This window comes from Spinacia oleracea, chromosome 5, assembly GCF_020520425.1.
Source record: "Spinacia oleracea cultivar Varoflay chromosome 5, BTI_SOV_V1, whole genome shotgun sequence".
NCBI classification, from domain to species: Eukaryota; Viridiplantae; Streptophyta; class Magnoliopsida; order Caryophyllales; family Amaranthaceae; genus Spinacia; species Spinacia oleracea.
The window spans coordinates 77958257-77979589 of record NC_079491.1 but is presented as its reverse complement, the minus strand read 5'-3'; the positions used below and the strand labels follow the sequence as shown (position 1 = coordinate 77979589).

Here is a 21333-nt window from a genome sequence, read left to right as displayed (position 1 = left end):
AAATAAAGTTTGGTGGCAACTCCTTCGAGGTGCAAAAACAATTCAACGGTTCTCTAAACGAACCGCCGCGTGCCAAACCCCCCTTGTAGGAAACGGTATAAAAAAAACACCCCCCTACACTATGACTAATGAATTATTAGTTGCAAATGCTAGTTTAATTAGGATTGATTGGAGTGCATTATTTTGATTTGGCAAGACATTGTGAATCTCTTTGATGCATGTGAAAAGTAGGTCTCATATGCGAGTTCTCTAGTTCTAGGATCATGCGAGAGCTTTTCCTTGATTAGAGACTTAGCGTGTTCTATCCGAGAGGTGGCGAGCACGTCATTAGTTGCTTTTCCCCTTTGTGTCAAGGCATTGCATAATCATTGTGTGTTGACCTTGTCCTTCCCTTAATTCAATTTCCATTGCCGATTCCCGAAATCTCTATAATTTCTTTACTTGTTCATATTTCATACTTTTCTTGCTTTCATTAGATTATAGATACAAAAACTCATTTTCCATTCGAACTAGCTTTTGAACACATTATATTAAAAATTCAAACATATTCATTCTCTTGGGACGATCCCTATGATTGCCGTTGTAGTTAATATAGTTGTTTAGTTAGGTGTTTACAAATTTTGTTTGATAAGGGTGTGTTCTTTCATACCTCTATCATATATCTAAACAGTTTCTAAACTCAGTGGGAGCTTAGTGTTTGTTATTCGACAAACTAAGGCCTAAGTATGGATATATGTTTCATCGTGATTTATTCAAATGAGACACAAGGGTATTGTTTCTACCACGGAATTTTGAGAACATTATGTTTCTTTGCTCGAATTAGTGTCCTTTTGGAGATTCATTTCCAAAATGACAAGTGGGAGAAAATAGACCTCGAAAGTCTTCGAGGCGAACAACAAACATAAACGGACATTCCGGAGGCTTTTCGAAGTTCTTTAGAAAATCTGAACATTTGTTCTTTAGGGACTTTAGAAGTAGCTTTAAAGAATAAACATCTCTTAGAAGAATTAACAACTGCTTCAAGGAGAACATAATATTCAAAGGACTTTCAAGTGTCTATTGATATTATATTATTTGATGTTCTATACCCAAGTAGGCATAGAGTTCAAGTCACTGAAACTATGAGATTCTTCTATTAGATAGTGAAGAAACATAGAGTTCAGGTCACTGAAAATATGAGATTCTACTATTCGATAGTGAAGAAACCTACAACTTGCAGTCAAACTATTATCATGTAGATTAATGAGTTTGCGACTTGTAAAAAAGCTATGACAAAACCTAGATTCCCTAAAATGGTTAGAGGCCATATATAGACTCAAATGTTTTAGATGGTTAAAGGCCATAAAACACAACCAATATTTTGATGACAAAATTGAAATTTTGTTGATTTGCAAGAATTGTTTACACCTATTGGTTGCAAATTAGTTTTAAGGATAAAAACCATCAAACATGGAATTATGTTCATACACAAAACTAGATTAGTTGCTAAAGGTTACAAGAAAATTCACGGCATGGATTGTGTTGAAGCCTCATGCAAAATCGTAATGCTCCAGTCTATAAATCAAACAATGATTGGATATTGGTACATATGGCAATTGGATGACAAAACGTATTCCTCTATCAAATGTTGGAAGAAACTATGTACATGGAATGTCATAGGATTTGTGGATCCAAATAAATGCTTGAAGAGGAAAGCTAGCTTATGAAATCTAAGTATGGATTTAAGCAAGCAATTGGGAATTGGAACTGTATTTTAGTGAAGCTAATAAGTATTTTAGTTTCATAAAATGTACATGATTCTTATAGATATATAAGAAGTTTAGTGGGAGTACATAAAACTTAATTGGTCCTATGTGTATCACACACATATCTCTCTATTGTGAAATAACATTAAAATGCTAATGACTTAGATTTGAAAATATTCATCAATGATAGACCAAGGGGAAACTTAGTACATAATGGGTATTAAGATCTATTTACAAAGATCTTATAATATTGTTTTAGATTAAGTAATGTCATTTACTAAATCAAACACGAAAGACTCCACTGGAGATATTCGACCCATGTGAATATATCTAAGTAATAAATGTTTGAACTATGTATAATAATTTACTAAGTTAAACATCAAAGAATCTAATGAGATTCTTCACCTATATTATATGTCAAAGAATTTAGTTGGATTCAGTATCTACTGAAATTGGATAGCGTAAGTTACATGAATAGAATTCATTTGGGAATTATTCTGCAAAAGAATTTATGATGTATGATATAATATAAGCATCGCCAAAAATTTATCGTTTGGCTTTAGGCATGACGAACATATACCAATCTCTATTGTTCTAAGTAAAGATCAACAAGATTGAGATCAAGAAAAACTTATGGTACATGAAAAGGTACATAGGAATAGTTCTTGATTCATGAAAATGAAGATATTCTAAATATTGATGCTACACGCATAAACACTGGCAAAGGATCAAGCAAGATCCCTTTGGAGTTAACCATTGGCAAGAACGAGCTATATGCATCGTGTTTTGAAATGGCAACATGGATTAAAGACAATGAGTTGTTGTGTGGGAAATTAAGTATTAATTTCGATGTTCTAAGATACAGCTGGAAAGTCTTCCACATATTCGTGAACTGCTTGGATAAGAAAATCCAAACAAAGCATCACTAGAAACCTATACAGTTGAAGTAAATTACTTATTGCCTAAGAAGCAATAAAACAGAGGTGTTTACATTAAAGAGTTCTTCACTGAACTTGGGTTGATCACATGTCTGCTGACTTGATGGTTCTTCATTGCAAAATGTGTAGAACCACTATTGTAGCAAGAAAGACTAGATCACAAAATAAACATACTCAAAATATCTTATCATCCTATCTCGAAGAACATTCAATGAAAAAGATATTAAGATTGGCAAAGCATGATAACTAAACCTAAGCAACAAGTGAGAAACAACACTCACATTGTGGCTCTGGAAATCAAGCATAGCTTTGAATTCCATTAACTGTTTTAAAAATGGGTTAGAGGCCCATGGTTGTAAAACATTGGGGTTAAACATTTATCATATATGAAATGTATTTTCATATTCCATTTAATCTTGGTTTAGTATTAAATGATGAGTCCCTTCAATTTGACGATATATTCAAGATAGACTGTCAGGACCAGTCCTGTGACTAAGAAATGTCTATCAAGTGAACTTGAATGTTAAAAATGGAAAATGGTCCCTGGTCGAAAGTTTTCTATAAAGGTCGACGCATAGAAAGCGCTAGACGACTAGAATGCAAGATATTAGTAGTTTTGTTTCTTGAACAATGTGGACATGGCAATGTCGCAATCATTTGCATAGATACTTACTTTGAGAAGACTAGTATCGGACAGACCTATGAAACTTTACTATAAGAGATGAAAATATGTCATAAGTAAATTTCATTACATTATTAGGCACTAATCCTCAATACCTGAGTGATTTGAGATTACTTGTTTGAAAACTGGTTACTTTGACGTTGTCAACCGTCGCACCGTAAAAGGAGACTATAACGGCAACGCTCAGGCAATCACCTATCAAACGAAGTCAAATCTCAAGATCACAAGATTGGGATTGTTCTCCCATAAATCGGGATGAGATGCTGAAAGTTGTACAAGGCCACTCGGAAAGCTAGAAACTGTAAAATGCATGGCCGTGCAGAGATGAATCATAGGCTATGATTATCTGTTTATTTGATCAGTTGAACTCTGAAACCGAGAAATACCTCTGGACATAATAAGGATGACTACTCTTACCTTATGTTCATGAGCAAGCATCAAGAGACAAATGAATTAGGCAATGCACACTTGTCCCTAAGGACAAGTGGGAGACTGAAGGAAATAATGCCCTTGGTCCAAGTATGCATTCAATGCTAAGTCTAATAAATTCGGTTCAGTATTAATTAATTATGCAAATTAATAATTCAGTGAGATCAAGTGAGTTGAACGCCTAGCTAGAGGCCACTTTAGTTCGAGTGGAATTAATAATATTAATCCACAACTTACTCTTGACTGAACCCGTAGGGTCACACAAATAGTACATGAACGGATCAAGTATTTAAGAAAATTAAATACTCTATTTATGGATATTCGGAATCGACGGATCTCGGTTCCAGTGGGAGCTGAAATCGTCCAAAGGCAAAATATGAATACTCCGGAAATGATGATATTGCCGGAAACGGAAATATGGATAATAACGGAAATATAAATATTATCCAAGTCGTAGATAGTGCCGGAAAGGGAAACATGGTACGTATTGGAAAATATTATTGGAAATAGAAGTATTACTTGAATCGAAAATATTGCCGGAAAGGGAAATATTATCGGGATCGGAAATATTATCGAAATCATAAATAAATTCCGGAATCGGAAATATTATATATTGTTAGAATCGGAAATGAATTCCGTAATTGGAAAACGAATAGGAAGCGCGATGTACGAAACGATCGACGGACGAGCTTGCTAGACGCAAGGCCCAACACGAAGCCAGGCCCGCGCGCAACGAGCAGCAAGGCCAGCGAAGCGCGCGAGCAGCGAGCTAGGCAAAGCCCAGTGCGCTGCAAGCGAGCAAGGCAAGGCCCAGCAGCAACGCCCGCGATGGGCCGCGTGCTGCCATCGCCTGTCTTAGGCCGAGCGGCGCACCAACAACCCTTGTGGGCTGCGTGTGTGCAATTCTACGTACGGCCAATTCCTTGGTCGTTTAGGATTGCTTGATTAGTCGTTTTCCTAATTCTACACGAATTAAATGTTTTTATGTTTGATTAAACATCAAATTCTAATTGATTAATTTAACTAGAATCCTAATTGATTTAGTTATTTAAATCCTTGTAGAAATCTAAGTCTGTTATTTCCACCCTATAATTACGTGGTTCATAATCACAATTTATACACAACAATCAATAAGTATTCATATAGTTTAAGTTCAAGAACGGATTTAATAAATTGCCTAAATATATAATTAAGCTTTCGAATAAACACAAAACCTTAGATAATATTCTAGTTAATTGAATCTAAGGCAGACCCGAACGTGCTGTGGACTATCTACGGAGGGACGACATTTGGAGTCCTAAACTTGTTCTTGTTCGGTTCGGGAGCAGCTAGGGAAGGCACGCATCACATGTATGTATCCTAAATTATGCTAGTTGACTATGTGGCAATTAATTTGGATTCCTGACTTTATGGTTTTTCCGCATATATGATTTATATTTGTCATAACCTAACAATTCTCTCGGTTTGTCCATTTGTGGCTGGATGGAACGCAATACTCATTTTTAATGTTGTACCAAAGTTCTTCTGCACACTATTCCAGAAGTTTGAAAAAAACCTTGAATCCCTATCTGATAAGATATCCTTAGGAACTCCATGTAGACTCACAACATACTTAATGTAAGCCTTAGCAAGTTTCTCCAACTTCCAGGTCTCATTTATTGGTATAAACACTGTTGACTTGGTAAAACTATCTACCACAACCCAAATGGTATCATTTCCGACTTTCGACTTGGGCAAACAAGCTACAAAGTCCATTGAAATACAGTCCCACTTCAAACTCCGAATTTCTAATGGTTGAACCTTTCGTTGAGGTATCCTATGCTATATCTTGACTTTCTGACATGTCAGGCATTTAGCTACAAACTTAGCTACTTCATTCTTCAGTCTTGGCCACCAATAGACCTTCTTCAGATCCTTATACAACTTGTCACCACCTGGGTGAACAGAATATGGTGTATTGTGACTTTCTCTCATAATCTTTTCCTTTAATTCTTCAAACTTTTGAGTCACACACCACCTTCCTTTGTACCTCAAACTTCCATCATCAGGGATCTTAAAATCCGTTTCTTTTCCTTGCGAAATCTTTTCCTAGATTTGCTCCAACTTTACGTCTCCGACTTGATTTCCCCTGATTTTATAAAATATTTATGGTTGAATAGTCAACGCATTCATCATTCCCTCCAGACATTCACCACCCATGATCTCTAGATTCAATCGTTGCATATCCTTGTACAACTCGTTAGCAACTACTAACGTATTCATACTATGGCTGGATTTCCTACTCAAGGCATCTACAACTACATTAGCCTTTCCCTCGTGATACTGGATGTCTAAATCACAGTCTTTGATCAATTCCAACCATCTCCTTTGACGCATATTCTAATCCTTCTATGTGAAAATGTACTTCAAACTCTTATGATCTGTGAATATCTTACACTTCACACCATACAGGCAATGTCTCCATATTTTCAAAGCAAACACTATGGCAGCTAACTCTAAGTCATGGGTAGGGTAATTAGCTTTATACGGTTTCAACTGCCTTGATGCTTACACAATAACCTTTCCGTTCTGCATCGATACACATTCTAAACCGTTATTGGATGTATCACTATAAACATCATAGGTATCACTTCCATCTGGTAAGGTTAACACTGGCGCGGTTGTTAATCACGTCTTCAGAGCTTGGAATACCTCTTCACAATGTTTATTCCACTCAAATCTAGCTTCATTATTCATCAAAGTAGTCATTGGCTTGTCTATTCTAGAAAAATAGCGCACAAAGCGCCTATAATATCGAGCTAAACCAAGAAAACTTCGAATATTAGTGAAACTCTTAGGTGTAGGCCATTCACTAACAACTATAATCTTTGCAGGGTCCAGTGCAACTCCTTCTTTACATACAAAATGTCGCAAAAATACAACATTCTCCAACCAAAACTCACACTTGGAGAATTTGGCATACAATTGGTTGTCTCTAAGTGTATTCAACACATACCTTAAGTATTTAGCATGATCTTCTTCGTTCCTCGAATACACTAAGATGTCATATTTGAAAACCAATGCAAACTTGTCCAAAATTTCATAGAATACACGGTTCATCAAGTCCATAAATATTGCAGGTGCATTGGTCAACCCAAAAGGCATAATTGTGAACTCATAATTACCATATCTAGTCCTAAATGCAATCTTTGGTATATCGTTATCCGCGATTTTCATTTGATGATAACCCGAACATAGATCGATATTCGAGAAGATTCACGTTCCTTTCAACTGGCTAAACAGGTCATCTATCCTAGGAAAAGGATATGTGTTCTTAATTGTGACTTTATTGAGCTCCATGTAGTCTATACAAAGTCTCATACTTCCTTCCTTATTTTTCACAAACATAACTGGTGCTCCCCATGGCGATGCATTTGGTCTATATAACCCTTTTCTAGCAATTCCGCCAATTGACCTTTCAACTCACTCATCTCTGTTGGAGCCATTCGATATGGAGCTTTCAAAATAGGTGCAGTTCCAGGTGCAGTCAATAGGTCGATTGGGAGGCATTCCCGGGATCTCTTCCGAAAACACATCTAAAAATTGATTCACAACTGGAAAGTCCTCGGGTTTATCGTTAATTTCACTATCGAGGTTTCTCACATTGCATAAGAAAATTGGATTCCCTTTACTGACTAGCTTCACGAGTTCCCACTACTAGAAAAAGGGGTTTTAAAGGCAAACTTTTTTGTCGTTATAAGTCGAAAAAGTCGTCGTTATGACCTTTAACGACGAACAAATTTCATCGTGATTTTTGTCGTAATAGCTTCCGACGTTATTAGTATTAACGTCAACGTTCGTCGTGAATTTTACACGAAGAAATTATTGTTCGTTGTTATTTATTAACGACAAAAAGGTTGTTCGTCGTTATTTATTAACGACAAAAATGTTGTTCGTCGCTATTATGTATTCAATGACGTCATACAAACAGCAAATAGCGACCAGCATAGTTCACGTAAAAAGAGAATCAAATGGACAGAATAATTTTAATTGTCGTCCAACAACGACAAAATATTTCGACGTTAATGTGACTAAAATAAATGTAGTTTGTCGTAAATATGAAAAATATATATAACCTGCAATTCATTCAAAACCATAAAAAGCTAGTATATAGAATGTTACACTAAATTTATATTAATTAACGTAATCAATCACAAAAGATTTATAATAAACAAATTCAATGTGAGTCAAAACAACCAAACTAATAAGGTCAAATATATAACTGGGTCCATACTAAGAATTAAATCTCAATGATTCCTTGTTCTTAAAAAAAGTAAGAAAATTTGCACCAAATATCTAGAACTGATGTGTAGCAGCTTCGACCTTGTAGGGGGGTTTTTTTGATCTTTTTCCCGTTTCCTACAATGGGGGGTTCGGCACGCGGCGGTTTGTTTAGAGATCTGTCGAATTGTTTTTGCACCTCGAAGGAGTCGCCACCAAACTTATTTTAGGTCTCGTTTGGGAAGACCGCACAATGACTCTATTTTTGGATAAGGCCTTGAATCCTTGAAACGGATGGGTGAGATCCGGGCTCGGGAACGAAAATGCTTATTCGGCGAGCTTTAGAAATATTCAAGTACGTTGGCACAACATTGTTTCGAAAATAATCCCTAAGATTAGACTATGTGGGTTTGCAAATTAGAACAAAATAGAATTTCTAATTGTACGGTGGTCACTTTGCTTTAAAGATTGATTTAAGGAACCTAAGGTCGGTTTGTCCAAAAATATCTTCGTTAAGCGTGATGTAACATTTGTATTTTTTTGTATTTAGCATGTCAGTGATGAAAGCGATAAAGCACATAAAGCAACATCACAATACTAAATAAAGTGCGGAATTAGTAAATACAAGACCCCCTAGAAAAGGACTAGGGAATAGGTCTACATTGCCTAGAAATGGACTAGGCAAGTAAAAGTGCGGAATTGAAAGTGCGATATTGAAATTGCGATATTGTAATTGCGGTATTGAAAGTGCGATATTGAAAGTGCGATATTGAAAGTGCGATATTGAAAGTTGTACTTGGGCACATGAGATTCGAACGCCAAGCGGCTCCTTTAAAATAAGTGCGCCCAACACGAATTCAAAGCCAAAAATCTCAACTTGGGAGAGGTTGCTCAACCTAAATGTCCTAGATTTTGCATATTGAACTTGAAATTGAATGCTTGAATATTGAAAGGTTTGAACTTGAAAATATTGAAACTTTGAACTTGAAATGATTGAAATTTGAAAACTTGAACTTGTATGTTGAAATTTGAAGACTTGAACTTGTATATTGAAAAATAGAGTTTTGAATCTCAAAAGATTAAACCTTTAAATGCTAAAAGGTATCATCTTTGATTACTCCAAACTTGAAGGTGATTCTAGTTCAAAGAGATGAATGGAAACAACTTTGAACATCCTTGAATCTTGAAAATTTGTATTTTGTATTTTGAAAAAGTTTGTATTTTTGAAAAAGCATGTATGATTGTTGCAAGTGGTGTTTTTTATGGCAAAAAACACCAACTTGCTAATCATTTGAAATCAAAATAGCATGATTGATTGAAATGGGATTCGGATTTACCTAGTTAGGCTTAGGCACGAGCTCCCAATTGCTCTTGAATTTTGGAATTTTTGTATGTGTTTTGAAGAGTTCTGAAGCTTGTGTTGTGAGGAGTTATGTCGAAATTACGATGTTGTATATGTTGTTCTCTCCCTTTTTTCGATGGAAATGAGGGGTATTTATAGGAGGGAAATGGTGCAAAACGCCAGCACACGCCAGCGCCAGGCGCCAGGCTAGCGCTGGGCGCTGATGACGTGGGCGAAATGCCGCCAAAAAAGACGGAAAGATGCCGTCCTTGATTTGTCTTGTATGGGTGTACCTTCGTACGAATAGTACGATGTTTGGCACGTAGTGTTTGCTTGGAGTTTAAGGCTTGAATTTGCGTCTAAAAACAAACCTTTCTCGGGTTTTTGAATTCCGGTTTTACGGGTCGGCGCCCGAATTTTACTTGCCTTATATGATTTTGAGTGGAAAAGGCCTAGTAAGACCAATGGGATGGTCCACTAGTTGAGATTGAACTTGGATTTTGAAATTGGATTTTGGAAATTGTATTTTGTACCGAGTTCCAGGAGGGGAACGGCCTCGGGGATTGGATTTTGGACTTTGGATTTCAGAGGTTTTCTTAGCAATTGGGATTTTCGCCTGGAGTTAATCCAATCACCTAACAAGGATAATGGTTTCGTCATCATCCCAAAGGGGAGACACAAATTAGGTGTCTACAGAAGCCCCCACTTTGTCTGAGCGTTCGGTTAGGAAAGCGCAAGTCAAAGGATTTCGAAAGGGACGGAGAATGGTCAAGATGTTCTGCAATCGAGACCACTCTTTGTACGCCGGTACCTGCACAAAACACGGGTTAGAAAAAGGATAGAGTCTATCTCGGTGCGGTTGGTGATGACTCCGATTTGTACTTGTACTTTTCCGCCTTCAGTTCAGGACGGAGATTGGCATCGAAAATTTGAATTTTCGAATTTTGAATTTTGAACTTTGACACCCGGGGTTAATCCGTTGGGATGTGCTTTGCTGGGGATAAGAGCTTTTTACTGGCCCTTAAAATTTTTGGATTTCGACTGACTTTCCCGGAGCTTGGGTCCGTTGGGAGTTGTGCGCCTGAGTCGTTGTATTTTTTGGACTTTGCATTCTTGAAATATTCATCTTTTTGTACTTGGAGATACAGGTGTATACCCGTATTTTCGATGGATGGTTCGATGCGACGTTTGATGCTTGGTGCGGAAGACCGTAGCAGCAAAGGACGTGCAATCAGCACGGAAGACCGCGCGCGCTGCAAGTGCGGTCCCTGGCGCTGGGCTGCACTATATAAGTGCCCCCTTGCCGTGCCATTTTGAGGCACATTCACTTGAAATTTTTGCTTCTTTTCTCTCAAAGGTCGACTAGCTTCTCCCCTTGGTTTTGTTCTTGCCTTGCCCATGTAAGTTTATCATGTTTTTGCTTATGAAATAACTCTAGGATTGCATGTAGTTTTGATTTTCTCGTACTTTGAAAATCATGCTTGTATACTTAAGTTTCTTGAATCTTGTAGAAAACTGTTTGATAGCCACTTGAACTTGAACTGTTGGAACTTGTACTTTTGAATTTTTGAACTTGTATCTGCTTCGGCACGGATAGCCTAGGCGTTGACGTAGAACTTGAATACCTGCTTCGACATGGATGGCCTAGGCGCTGGTGTAGAAATTTGAATACCTGCTTCGAAGTGGGTAGCCTAGGCGTTGGTTTAGAACTTGTACCTTGAATTAGAGGTCCACTGGGGACTTTGTTTTGAATAATTTTTTTTTACTTTGTTTAGGCTAGTATAGGATAGCCCCCAGTTTAGAATTTTGACTCTTTGTATGCTACTTGATTTAGTATGCCTCGTCACACTCGAAGAAAGCTCGCTGAATCATCCGTGGTTCGAGCTGCTGAGGAAGACGCTTCGGATGATGAAGCGGCTGCAATGAATGCTCCAGGTGGGGGCCGCGGGGTATGGTTCCCCGAGATGCGCATGCTTTCCCTGGTGCTGGTTGGACTCCTTCCGACCTGTTGTTTCGGCAGGATTGGCACTTGTCTCAACGGCCTCGCGCTGGCATGGTGAGTCTTGTACTGTATTTCGAATTTGTACTTTGTACTTGTATAGGTCTTGAGCTAACTCATTCACCTGTAGGTCGACGGGAAGCCATTTCGTACTTACTGGTCCTTGGTGGAAGTTCAAAGGGCCTTTAAAGCTCTCCGTGCTGATGAGGAGGCTATGGGGATTTGGTCGCAGATGGGCCTGGCCGATTTCTGGCGCACCATGGGAGGTTCCTCGAGGAGAACGGGGAATAAAAACCGTTTGTGGGCTTTGTTGGAGCTGTGGTGGGATACCACCAACACTTTCCTCATGGCGTGGGGGGAGATTACTATTACCCCTCTTGAGTTTGCTATGATTACAGGTCTTCCTTTTTCCGAGAGGAATGTGACCTTTGACTCTGAGCTGACGTGGCGCTCGGCCGCTGCCAGGGACTTGCTCGGCCCTGTTGTTGATTTGTCAGAGGACGACTCCCACGCTTCTATGACAGTGCTTGTGGATGCTATTTGTGGTGAGGGTGTGTCCGCGGAGCAGAGGTTTAGGCTCTTCCTCCTAGTCTTGGTTAGCAGAGTGATTGCCCCGAGCAGGAACAGTCGGGTGCATATTAGCTTCTTGTCTGCTCTGAGGGACTTGAGAGCTGTTCCGAGTTATAACTGGGGTGGTTTGGCATATAGCCACCTTTTGTATGAAATGAGGCGGGCCTCCCGGACTGCACTGGGGAGTGACCCGAGCATGGCTGCTCTGTGGAGCGTGCTGGAGGTATTCGAGACTCGTACTTTGTACTTTGTATTCGTATGCTTGTATCTTGAACTTGACTGATGTTTTGTTTGTTCCTTGAAAAATTTGGATCTATGAGCACTTTTCGACTTTGGCGCCGGAGTGTACTAGAGATGCGGCTTACCCATATGCTGCTTCTTGGATAGGAGCGGTGCGCGTTGGTGCGTCCTAGGCGGCTTCTCGCAGAGCTTGGAGAGTTTTACCTGCTGATAGGGTAATCTTTTGTAATATTTTGCTTTCTTGTATTTGTATTTGTACCATTGCCTGAGTTGTTTGCTTTGTAGGTGGTATGGCGTCCTTTTTCCAATGCAGTTGTACCTGTCTCGGCTGCTCGTGCCCAATTCCTGTCTAGGCTGCGGGTTTTGCTTCCAGGGCGGTACCGCCATATGTGGTATCTGGGGGAGCAACTGTCCCCTCAACATAATTCAGGGGATAGACTTGTCCCCAAGGATCCGCCGGAGTCCATGCTGGCGTTGGATGAAGAGTTGACCCGGCTATATGCGGAAGCTAGGGGCGAGGCTGTTTGCCGCTCTTGGAGGGAGTTTGTACACAGGAAGGGGAGCTATGATGACTTCCTGAGGAGGCTGGCTCCACCAGTACGCTTCGTACTGCCGGTGAGCTTTTGAACCTTGTATTCTTGTATTCTTGCATTTTTGTATTGATTGAATGATTGTATGATTGCATGATTGTATGTAGGAGGAGGAGGTTGATCCTGAGGACATTCCTTATGCTGATAGGATCCTCCGCTATGAGAACTCGGACGGGAAAGAGGTGGTGGAGACCATTCCTTGGGCTTCTCCTCCGCACCGGAAATCATATGATGATGTACGCGAGTATTACGCCCCTGTAAGTACTGTTGCATTTTTTAAACTGTTTGTAACTTGTATTTGGAAATTGATCTTGAATTTTGTATGCAGGCGCCTCGGGCGAGAGTGCGTCGCTGGATGCTCTTGCTTGATTCTTGGAAGAGGCAGTGCGCCAAGCTGACCCGGAAGCTTTCTGGCCGGAACAGAGAGGTACCTCACTTGATTTTGAAACTTGTATACTGGAAATTCCAACTGGAAAATTGATTCTTAAAATTGTATCTTGTATAGGAGCGCCGTCGGGACCGTAGAGACTCTGTTGACAGGGAGCCTCAGGCGGAGACGTCCTCGAGACATGAGGGACCGAGCTTTGAGCTGGGACAGGGGTCCGGTGCTGGTGCTCATCAGAGGCTCTCTGATGTTGAGTGGGGAGCTTCCCCTTTTGTACATGTTGATCCCACCAGGCATTCATTTGGAGGTGCTAGCGGTTCACGGTCCTTTGTTCCTCCTTCCGGCTACTACTTCGGTGGAAGTGGTCCTCAACCTTGGGGTGTAGGTTCATTGGCTTGCTACGCGGAGATGGATAGGATGCGCCAGGCTCAGATGTATGGGTAGTATCCGTATATGCCGATGCCGCCGCCGTATCAGTATTCCTCTCCTCAACAGGGAGTTCATCCTACCACTGGCACACTTCGTATCTCGGAGCAGGATCCTTGTACCCCTGGGACGGAGCTGGATCAGGAGCTGGAGCGCCTTAGGAGGCGTAACAGGGACAAGGGGCCTGTGGTTGACATCACCGTTGATGATGACTCAGACTGACCCTGCATGGTAGGGAGTTCTAGCTTGCCTGGCTTGATTTTGTATAGGCTAGATTGTATTGTATTTGTATGGCTTAAAACACGAATTTTTTGTATGGTTTTGAACTTGAATTGGCTTGTAAAATTTGAAGATTGGCTTTTGTATGTTTGAATGCTTGAAATTGAATGCGTTGTGTGTGCCTTGAAATTTTGTAGCTATATGCATGCATGATAATTTTGCGAAAAAATTTGAAAAAATTTGCCCATTTTTTCGGGTGTATGTACCCACTATAAGCCCCCACTTTGACTGAGGTTTTTTGGTTAGGAAAAGCGCAAGTCAAAGTATATTCAAATCTTGCTTATGTATATGCAGACTCAACTTAGGACGCCGATCTAGGACTAGAATGCTAGAATTTTGAAAAATCGACCCGAAATGGGGCTGAAGCGTTGATCCGGACTGCTTGAAATTGCGCGGCATGCGGCTTTGGAATCACTAGTAGAAAAAATGTCATTTGCAGCGCGGGTAAAAGTGGCTTTTGCAGCGTTTTTGAGCGCTGCAAGTGTGATGGCTGCAAATAGTGGGCTTTTATTTGCAGCGAACACAACGCTGCAAAAACCCATTAATTACAGCGCATGGTGTCTCACACGCGCTGTAAAAAGTCCATTTTTCGCAGCCCTTTGCAGTACGCAAGCGCTGCAAAAAGTGGTTTCAAAGCCCCATTTCTATAACTATTCGCAGCATTCACTTAACAGTACGCGCTGCAAATAGTACATTTATTTTACAAAAAAAAAATCAGATGAACAATCCATTGCCAGAATATTCCCTAATGAAACAACCAAATGCAATACACCCACCACCTAATTATAGCAATAAACACCAAGCCACCATCACATTCTAAGCCAAACCAACAATTGATATTCAATCAATCTACATATTACATCCACATTTCTATCCTAATTAAAACAATCAGATGAACGATGAACAATACTCAGTACCTGACTAAATCAATAAACAAAAAATGTCAACCAAAACTTTGAGCTGACAAGCCAAACTAACAATAACCCACCTCAATTGTAATTAAGTTCATACAAATATTAAAAAATAATCACCCTTCTCCTATCCGTTGCCCACCTTGCTCTATACAGCAGGAGAACACCTCTCTTTGAATGAGTGTCATCCTCCTCATACCGAGCCCTGCAAAGAAATTTAACAAATAAATCAATATGAGAGGTCGGGGGATTAGTACTTCCCCGATAATACATATGAAAATGTACTTCCCCGACAAATAAACCAACATCGAATAACTTTAAAAAACGAAGGTATGTTTTGCATTACCCCATTAAACACAATAAGTAAATATAGTATTTTATTGACTTTATTCTTTGTTACTAGTTTTATTTCTATGTCGTTTGCATTACTACTTCAAAAGTTAAATTATTATGTCTATCAACTACTTTGTCTATGTGATCTAAAATACAGTCATGACAAAGAATATAATTTTTCAAAGAAGATCAAAGTCCAAAACGATTTTTCATTCGAAACTTGGGCTTTGATTCTCATAAAGAAACTCAACAATCAACATAATTTCTGATTCTCGTAAGAGACAGGTGGCAAGTCAGATATTGAAAAAATTCCAAGGTGGACAGACACAAGTCTTTTCCAGGCTGTTTATATTCTTAACCATTATCTATCCCCGTCCCCCAAATAAACAAATAAATAAATAAATAAATAAGATATCAGGTCGACATTAATTACTAAGCATGTAGCAGTATGTTGCAATTATAGACAATAAGCTCAAGATCATCAATATAAATAAGTCTAAATAATTTCACAAAAGGACTGAAATTGCAACTGAAATTGCCCACAGTTCACAGTTCAAACTATGTCCTCTAGCACACAATTACTATGCCATGGTATTACCTTGTTTTCTCAATTCTCATTGCTAATAGAAAGATCTATTGTGTCAACAATGATAACTACTTTATCTAACATCGTTACTAAAAGAATTCAATCAGTTTTCTTTAAGTAGATAGTCCTGCTCTCTGCCTTTGGTGCTTCTGCCTATTCATTTATATTGTCAATGATTTGACTAAGAAGTTAAAGGTGTTGTACATGATCATTAAAATTTAAATAAAACTCCATGGGTACAATACAACAACGAACAAGCACTAAGGTATTCTAGATTTCTAGAACAAGCAGTCACACATGAAGTTGTTAGCATTCATTACTTAAAGCTGTCTTAGAAAACCCAACAATTATCAACATACCATGTGCAGAGATGGACAAAAATGTGAAAACCGGAGCCCCTCCACCATCAACAGTATCATCATTGTTCTCTGAAAATTTAGAAAACTGTTGAATGGCACTACCACTAGTAGTTTTCAAGAAGCATCTCATCAATTTCGTCATGTCAATAACAACAGCGACTTACAAGATATGTCATCCAGCCCTAATTAATAATGTAAGACATGGACTATGTGAAATTATATAGAACATATTACACCTAACAGATACATATAATTCTCATGAGTAGCATCCAGCACCTAACAGACATGGACTAGAAGTTTTGCTTAGAATCTGTTGAAATAGGCGACAGCGGGTAGTTTCAGAATCGAAATAGCATAGTAACTGGTTAATTTTTTTAATTAAATGAAACTAGATTTACAAAATAAGAAAAAAAAATCAAAAAAATAAAGATGGAGCATAAAAGGTGAACGAATTCAGTCGCAAGAACCAAACAAAATTCCAAGAACAAATAGAGATTAAGACTCAAACCAATTCGGCCAGAAAAATTAACAAAATCGACCTAAATAACGTAAAACAAACAAACAACATACAACAAAATTAACCCAAAAATGACCAGAATCAGTCTCCAGTCAATAAAACCACCCAAAACTACAACAAAGACCAGATTTGGTTCCAATTTGTACCAGACTCAGACCAGCTAAAATATTAAGTCTAGCATGGAACCGTCCCAAAGAGGAAAAGACCAAAAAAATTAGATGATAAAAGAAATCTTGATATTTACCGGCCAGATACTTTCAGAAGTTCCAAGTTGCAACACAATATTCTAGCAGAAGAAATAACCAAGAGTAATTAAGAAGCATTTGCTTACCAACTTTATAGGTTCAAATTTCAGAAGTTCCAAGTTACAACACAATATTCTCCTACTCTGGAATTCTTCGTATGGCCATGTTGCATGCATCATCACAATTAACAGGAAGTTTGTGAATACCTGTTGCAATAAAATAAGAACAGATCAGATTGAAAAGGTATGTTGAAGCATGCAATGAGTTACTGATGATAAAATAAAATAAAGAAAACAAATGAGAATAGAGAAAATAAATAAGACCTGGTACATAAAACCTTTCACATAATTGTAAAATATTAAAATTGTAACATGGTATTGAAGCAAAAGCAAATTTCCCTAGTAATTTTAGAATTAGAAGGATCAAGCATTATCCTAACCTCTACTTGTAAAGAACGCTAATGTTAAGCGAGGTCTGGTTTGATTCCTACACTCCATACCTACATTTTATTCCAATAGCTAAGAGAATACAACTAATGCCAAGTTCAACAGATAATTAGCAGCAGCATACAAGTATTAAAATCATCTTTGCTCCAGAAAATATTACCTTTAAAAGGGCAGGGCCCCCCTCTTCCCTAACAATAGTCTTGACACAATCTACTAAGCATTTGTACTGGTTTCCTGATCCCTGTGGTGAAAATATATGATGCCAAGAGTCACTATAAGAACACATGCAACAAGTAAAGAATACATAAATAAGAATAGATTGTTGGTAATACTAATGAGCACGATAATTACATCATTGCCTGGAAAAAGAACAAATTCTGGAACACGATCTAATCTAGTATGACAGGAATCCTGGACAAATTCACTTTAACAGTGAGCTCATACCTAAAGTATGAACATATTCGAAGAGGATGAATGTGCCAATTGTAACAAACGTTGATTTATAAAGATGGAAGAAGTAAGGACATGAATATCTGGTTAAGTAACTTTTTAGTTAAACACGGTCAATAACCCGCCTAGGCCTCAAGCATGCAGGACAGAAAATGGACAGGAAATGGACAAAGGGAGAGGTCAATGACAGAAAAATATGCACAACCACCACCATCGATAAATTCATCAAAATCGGCATCAGACTGTTCCAGAGCATACATGAATTCATCCTGTCACCCTTATGTAGACCCAAATTTTAAAAAGAATGATTTTAAAAGGTAGCAGACTAAGGTTCATGAAATCATGGAAAATCACTGAGCTTTTCCTAGTATTTTATCATTCAGAGTGTTATTGATCATCCAATGAACAATACTATACACTATACTCAGTCCTAATTTTGCTTTCAACAGTAGTTTAATGAATCATTACACTATAATCAATACCTAGCCTTTGTACTGCCTTGCATATCAAAGGGTTTGCTGAAATTGAATCTAGAGTAGTATCCTGATTATATTAGTTTTAATAAACAATTATTAAACTGGTAAAAAATGGTGGTCTGATGAATTAATTTTAGGAGAATAGCTTATTACAAACAATAAAATCAACCATACAAAAACCAAATCCCAAAGAACTAAAACTTTGAAAATTAATCAACCCAATTGCACGGGATTTATTCAAAGATATGAAAATTTAACAAATAAACATCGAGTGAATTCCAAATAGCCTTAACCAGTTTGAACCCAAAATAGACAGAAATAGCATTAAAAAACTAAAAAATAACAAAAAAAACCATTAATAAAAAAGCTGAAGAAATTAGGGATTTAGAAAAACCCCCAAACCAATGCAGACAAAACCCTAGAAAAAGACGGCAATGAACAATTCAAAAAGAGATTACCTTGCCGTAGGTGAAGCAACAAACTGGAAGAATCATGGTTCAATTCAAAGGTCAGCTGCTCCATCTCGCTTTTCCCCATCGATGGGGCAATTCTGCAGTGGAGGAACTTGATGGTTTTAGGCTTTAGGCAGAGGTTTACAAGGTCAGATTAATAAACACTTCAAAACAATCACAATCAGAACTAAAATTGCAGCAGACATTAAGAAATTAAATGCACTAATCAATAAATTCACACTCAACAAACAAAACCCTAAGCTGACGAAACGGCAAAACGCGGCATAACAAGCTAATTGAACGAAATTAAAAACAAATAAATCAATATTCAAACTCACAAGAAACCCTAAGCTGAAAAATCGGAACATTAACAAGCTAAATGCAAAAAAATACAAAAAAAAGAAATTTAAACGCCCAAATCAATCAAAGTCTACACTCACAAACAAAACCCTAATGCAACATTTGACGACGACGATTAGCAAATAAGCACAAATTTAACAGCGGAAAACTGAAAATCAAATAATGGAACGAATCTACAAGAAGTTGAGAAACTTACAATTAAATTGGAGGTAATTGGTAGTGAATCAGAGCTCCGATACAAGGTAGTTCGACGACTCTCCCATGGCTTAGCAATGTTAGATCTGATGAAGAGAGAGAGAGAGAGGAGAGAGAGGAGAGGGGGGGTATGGTAGGGTTTGAGGGAGTATGAAATGGGCGAGAGAATTCAGCTTACTCGCAGCCTCCACTAACCACGCCGCGCTGTGATTCAAGTTCTATTTTTTAAAATATTTTGCAGCGTTCAGAGCCCACTAAAGGTTGCTAAAATATCATTAAACGGTTGGCCCGCGTTGACCATTTTCTTTTCGCAGCGACCGGTTATCACGTGAGTTGTGAATGGGTTGCTGCAAATGTCCTTTTTTCTACTAGTGAATCTTGAATAATGGAGGTTGTACTCTGCTGTCCGAAACACTAAAGAGTGTGTACTCGGAGTCATAAGAGAGGACGATGGCCTTGTCCTTAGATGCATGTCCCTGCTCCTGGCGCAGGCTTGGCGCCTGACGCCTGTGAGCTGTCGTGCAAGCCGACTTTTGTATAAATAGCGAGCTTGTTGGATCATTTCTTGCATCAATCCCTCCCTGCTATCATTTCATACTGCTTCCTCTCGAAAAGAAAAGAAGATATGGCTGTGTCTTTTGAAAGTGCCTTGAGCTCGTGGCTTGGTTCGCTAGGCAAATTGGAGAAAAGGGAGCTTGATGGCATGCATCTTGGGGTGCCCGTCTCTTTCCGGTTTGTAAAATTGGACTTGCACTTCATTCTTGCTGCTCTGGAGTCTTGGGACCCGAATCATCATGTCTTCCGCTTTAGAAATAATGACCTATGTCCCCTCCCTGAGGAATTTAGTGCCATATTGGGGTGGACCTTGATGCTGGAGCCATGCATGCCTAGTGTTGAAGAACACTTTTTTGTGAAATTTGAAAGGTATTTGGGCATGAAGCCCCCACTTTTGAGTGTTGTTGTATATGGCAGAGGGGTGGATTTGTCCCTCTTTGTCACCTACTTTGCTGGGCTTGATGTTCCCAAAGTTTTCCGCTTGAGAGCCTTGAGTTTTTGTATATTTGCTTGCTTTCCCTTTTCGAAGCAGGGGTTTGGCAATGGAGATGCCTCCCTAATTGAGATTGTAGAGCAGTTTGCTAACGGTCGGGACCCAATGCCGCTCGTGATTGGCGAAACATTGATGGGCCTTGACATGCTGAAGTCGGACCCCTCTTCATGGCCGTCGGGAAGTCCGGTATTACTCCAAGTAAGGATCTGGAGCCTTCTTTGTATTGTTGAACTTTTACTTGTACTTGAATTTTGAATATTGAATTTCGAAATGTGCTTCTTGTATACTCCCCAAGGTTTGGCTTATGGAGAGGCTCATGTTGGTGGCACCACCGGAGAACATGGCGAGCTATAATAGAAAAGGATTCACTGTGCGGCCCATGGTGTATAGCTTTCATTGGATGAGTGGAGATGCACACTCTCTGGGGTTGAATCTTGTATAAGGTGGGTAGTTCCTTGTGGGGAATTGCTGCTATGAAACATGCCCCTGGTTCTACTGCTTTTAGGGTCCCAAGCCTCACAATGCTAATCTTCTACTCGCCTGCTCGAGTGATTAGACAATATGGCTTGAAACAGGAGATCCCGGACTGTACTGAAGAGAACCCGAAACCTGTTGCGCTGAATGCAAATCGACTTGAAGTTTGGAGGCGGTATTGGATCGCCAAACCATTCTTGAGTATCCAGTTCCCACCTGAGCCAGTTTCTCTGTCTGCGGGGTACATTGTATGGATGAGAGGAAGGTGACGGGAGTGTGACCCATCCGGTGCCTGACCGTTCGGAATCCAAAGGAGGTTCGTCGTCCTCCCGTCTTGGGAGGCTTGCAAGTTCCTTCTCCCGCTGCTTGGGCAAGGGGAAGGTTGATGATTGAAATTTGATTTGATTTGATTTTTAGGATGCCCTTAATTGAGGAAATTTTGAATTTTTTTGTATTAAGTGGCCGGGCCTCGAAATGAGGTTGCCTACGTGTCCCGTTAGGGAATCAGGCCGGACGTAGTTCTGACTACCTTACAAGACCTGAATTTGGATTCTTGAATTTGAACATGAAAGTTAGACATAGAACTTCTTGAGTTG

The 21333-nt window shown here is 39.1% G+C and overlaps 2 protein-coding genes across 4 annotated transcripts; both read right to left on the bottom strand.

Moving 5' to 3' along the window:
* Positions 1–6461: 6461 nt before the first annotated feature.
* On the bottom strand, positions 6462–6902 carry LOC110778640 (uncharacterized mitochondrial protein AtMg00860-like). The gene has a single exon (XM_021983194.2). It carries the CDS (start codon positions 6900–6902, stop codon positions 6462–6464), a length of 441 nt encoding a protein of 146 aa, XP_021838886.2.
* A 7797-nt stretch (positions 6903–14699) lies between these two features.
* On the bottom strand, positions 14700–19421 carry LOC110778639 (uncharacterized). 3 transcript variants are annotated; one of them, XM_021983191.2, is made up of 6 exons: positions 19217–19421; positions 18667–18787; positions 17443–17523; positions 16923–17042; positions 16075–16143; positions 14700–15001 (listed from the first exon to the last, which is right to left on the bottom strand). In XM_021983191.2, exons 2-6 carry the CDS (start codon positions 18700–18702, stop codon positions 14990–14992), a joined length of 318 nt encoding a protein of 105 aa, XP_021838883.1. In that variant the 5' UTR covers positions 18703–18787; positions 19217–19421; the 3' UTR covers positions 14700–14989. The 3 variants fall into 3 exon arrangements, with proteins under 3 accessions (XP_021838883.1, XP_021838884.1, XP_021838881.1); XM_021983192.2 differs by having other exon boundaries at positions 18667–18772; positions 19217–19420; XM_021983189.2 differs by having other exon boundaries at positions 18667–18758; positions 19217–19420.
* Between the last annotated feature and the right edge of the window lie 1912 nt (positions 19422–21333).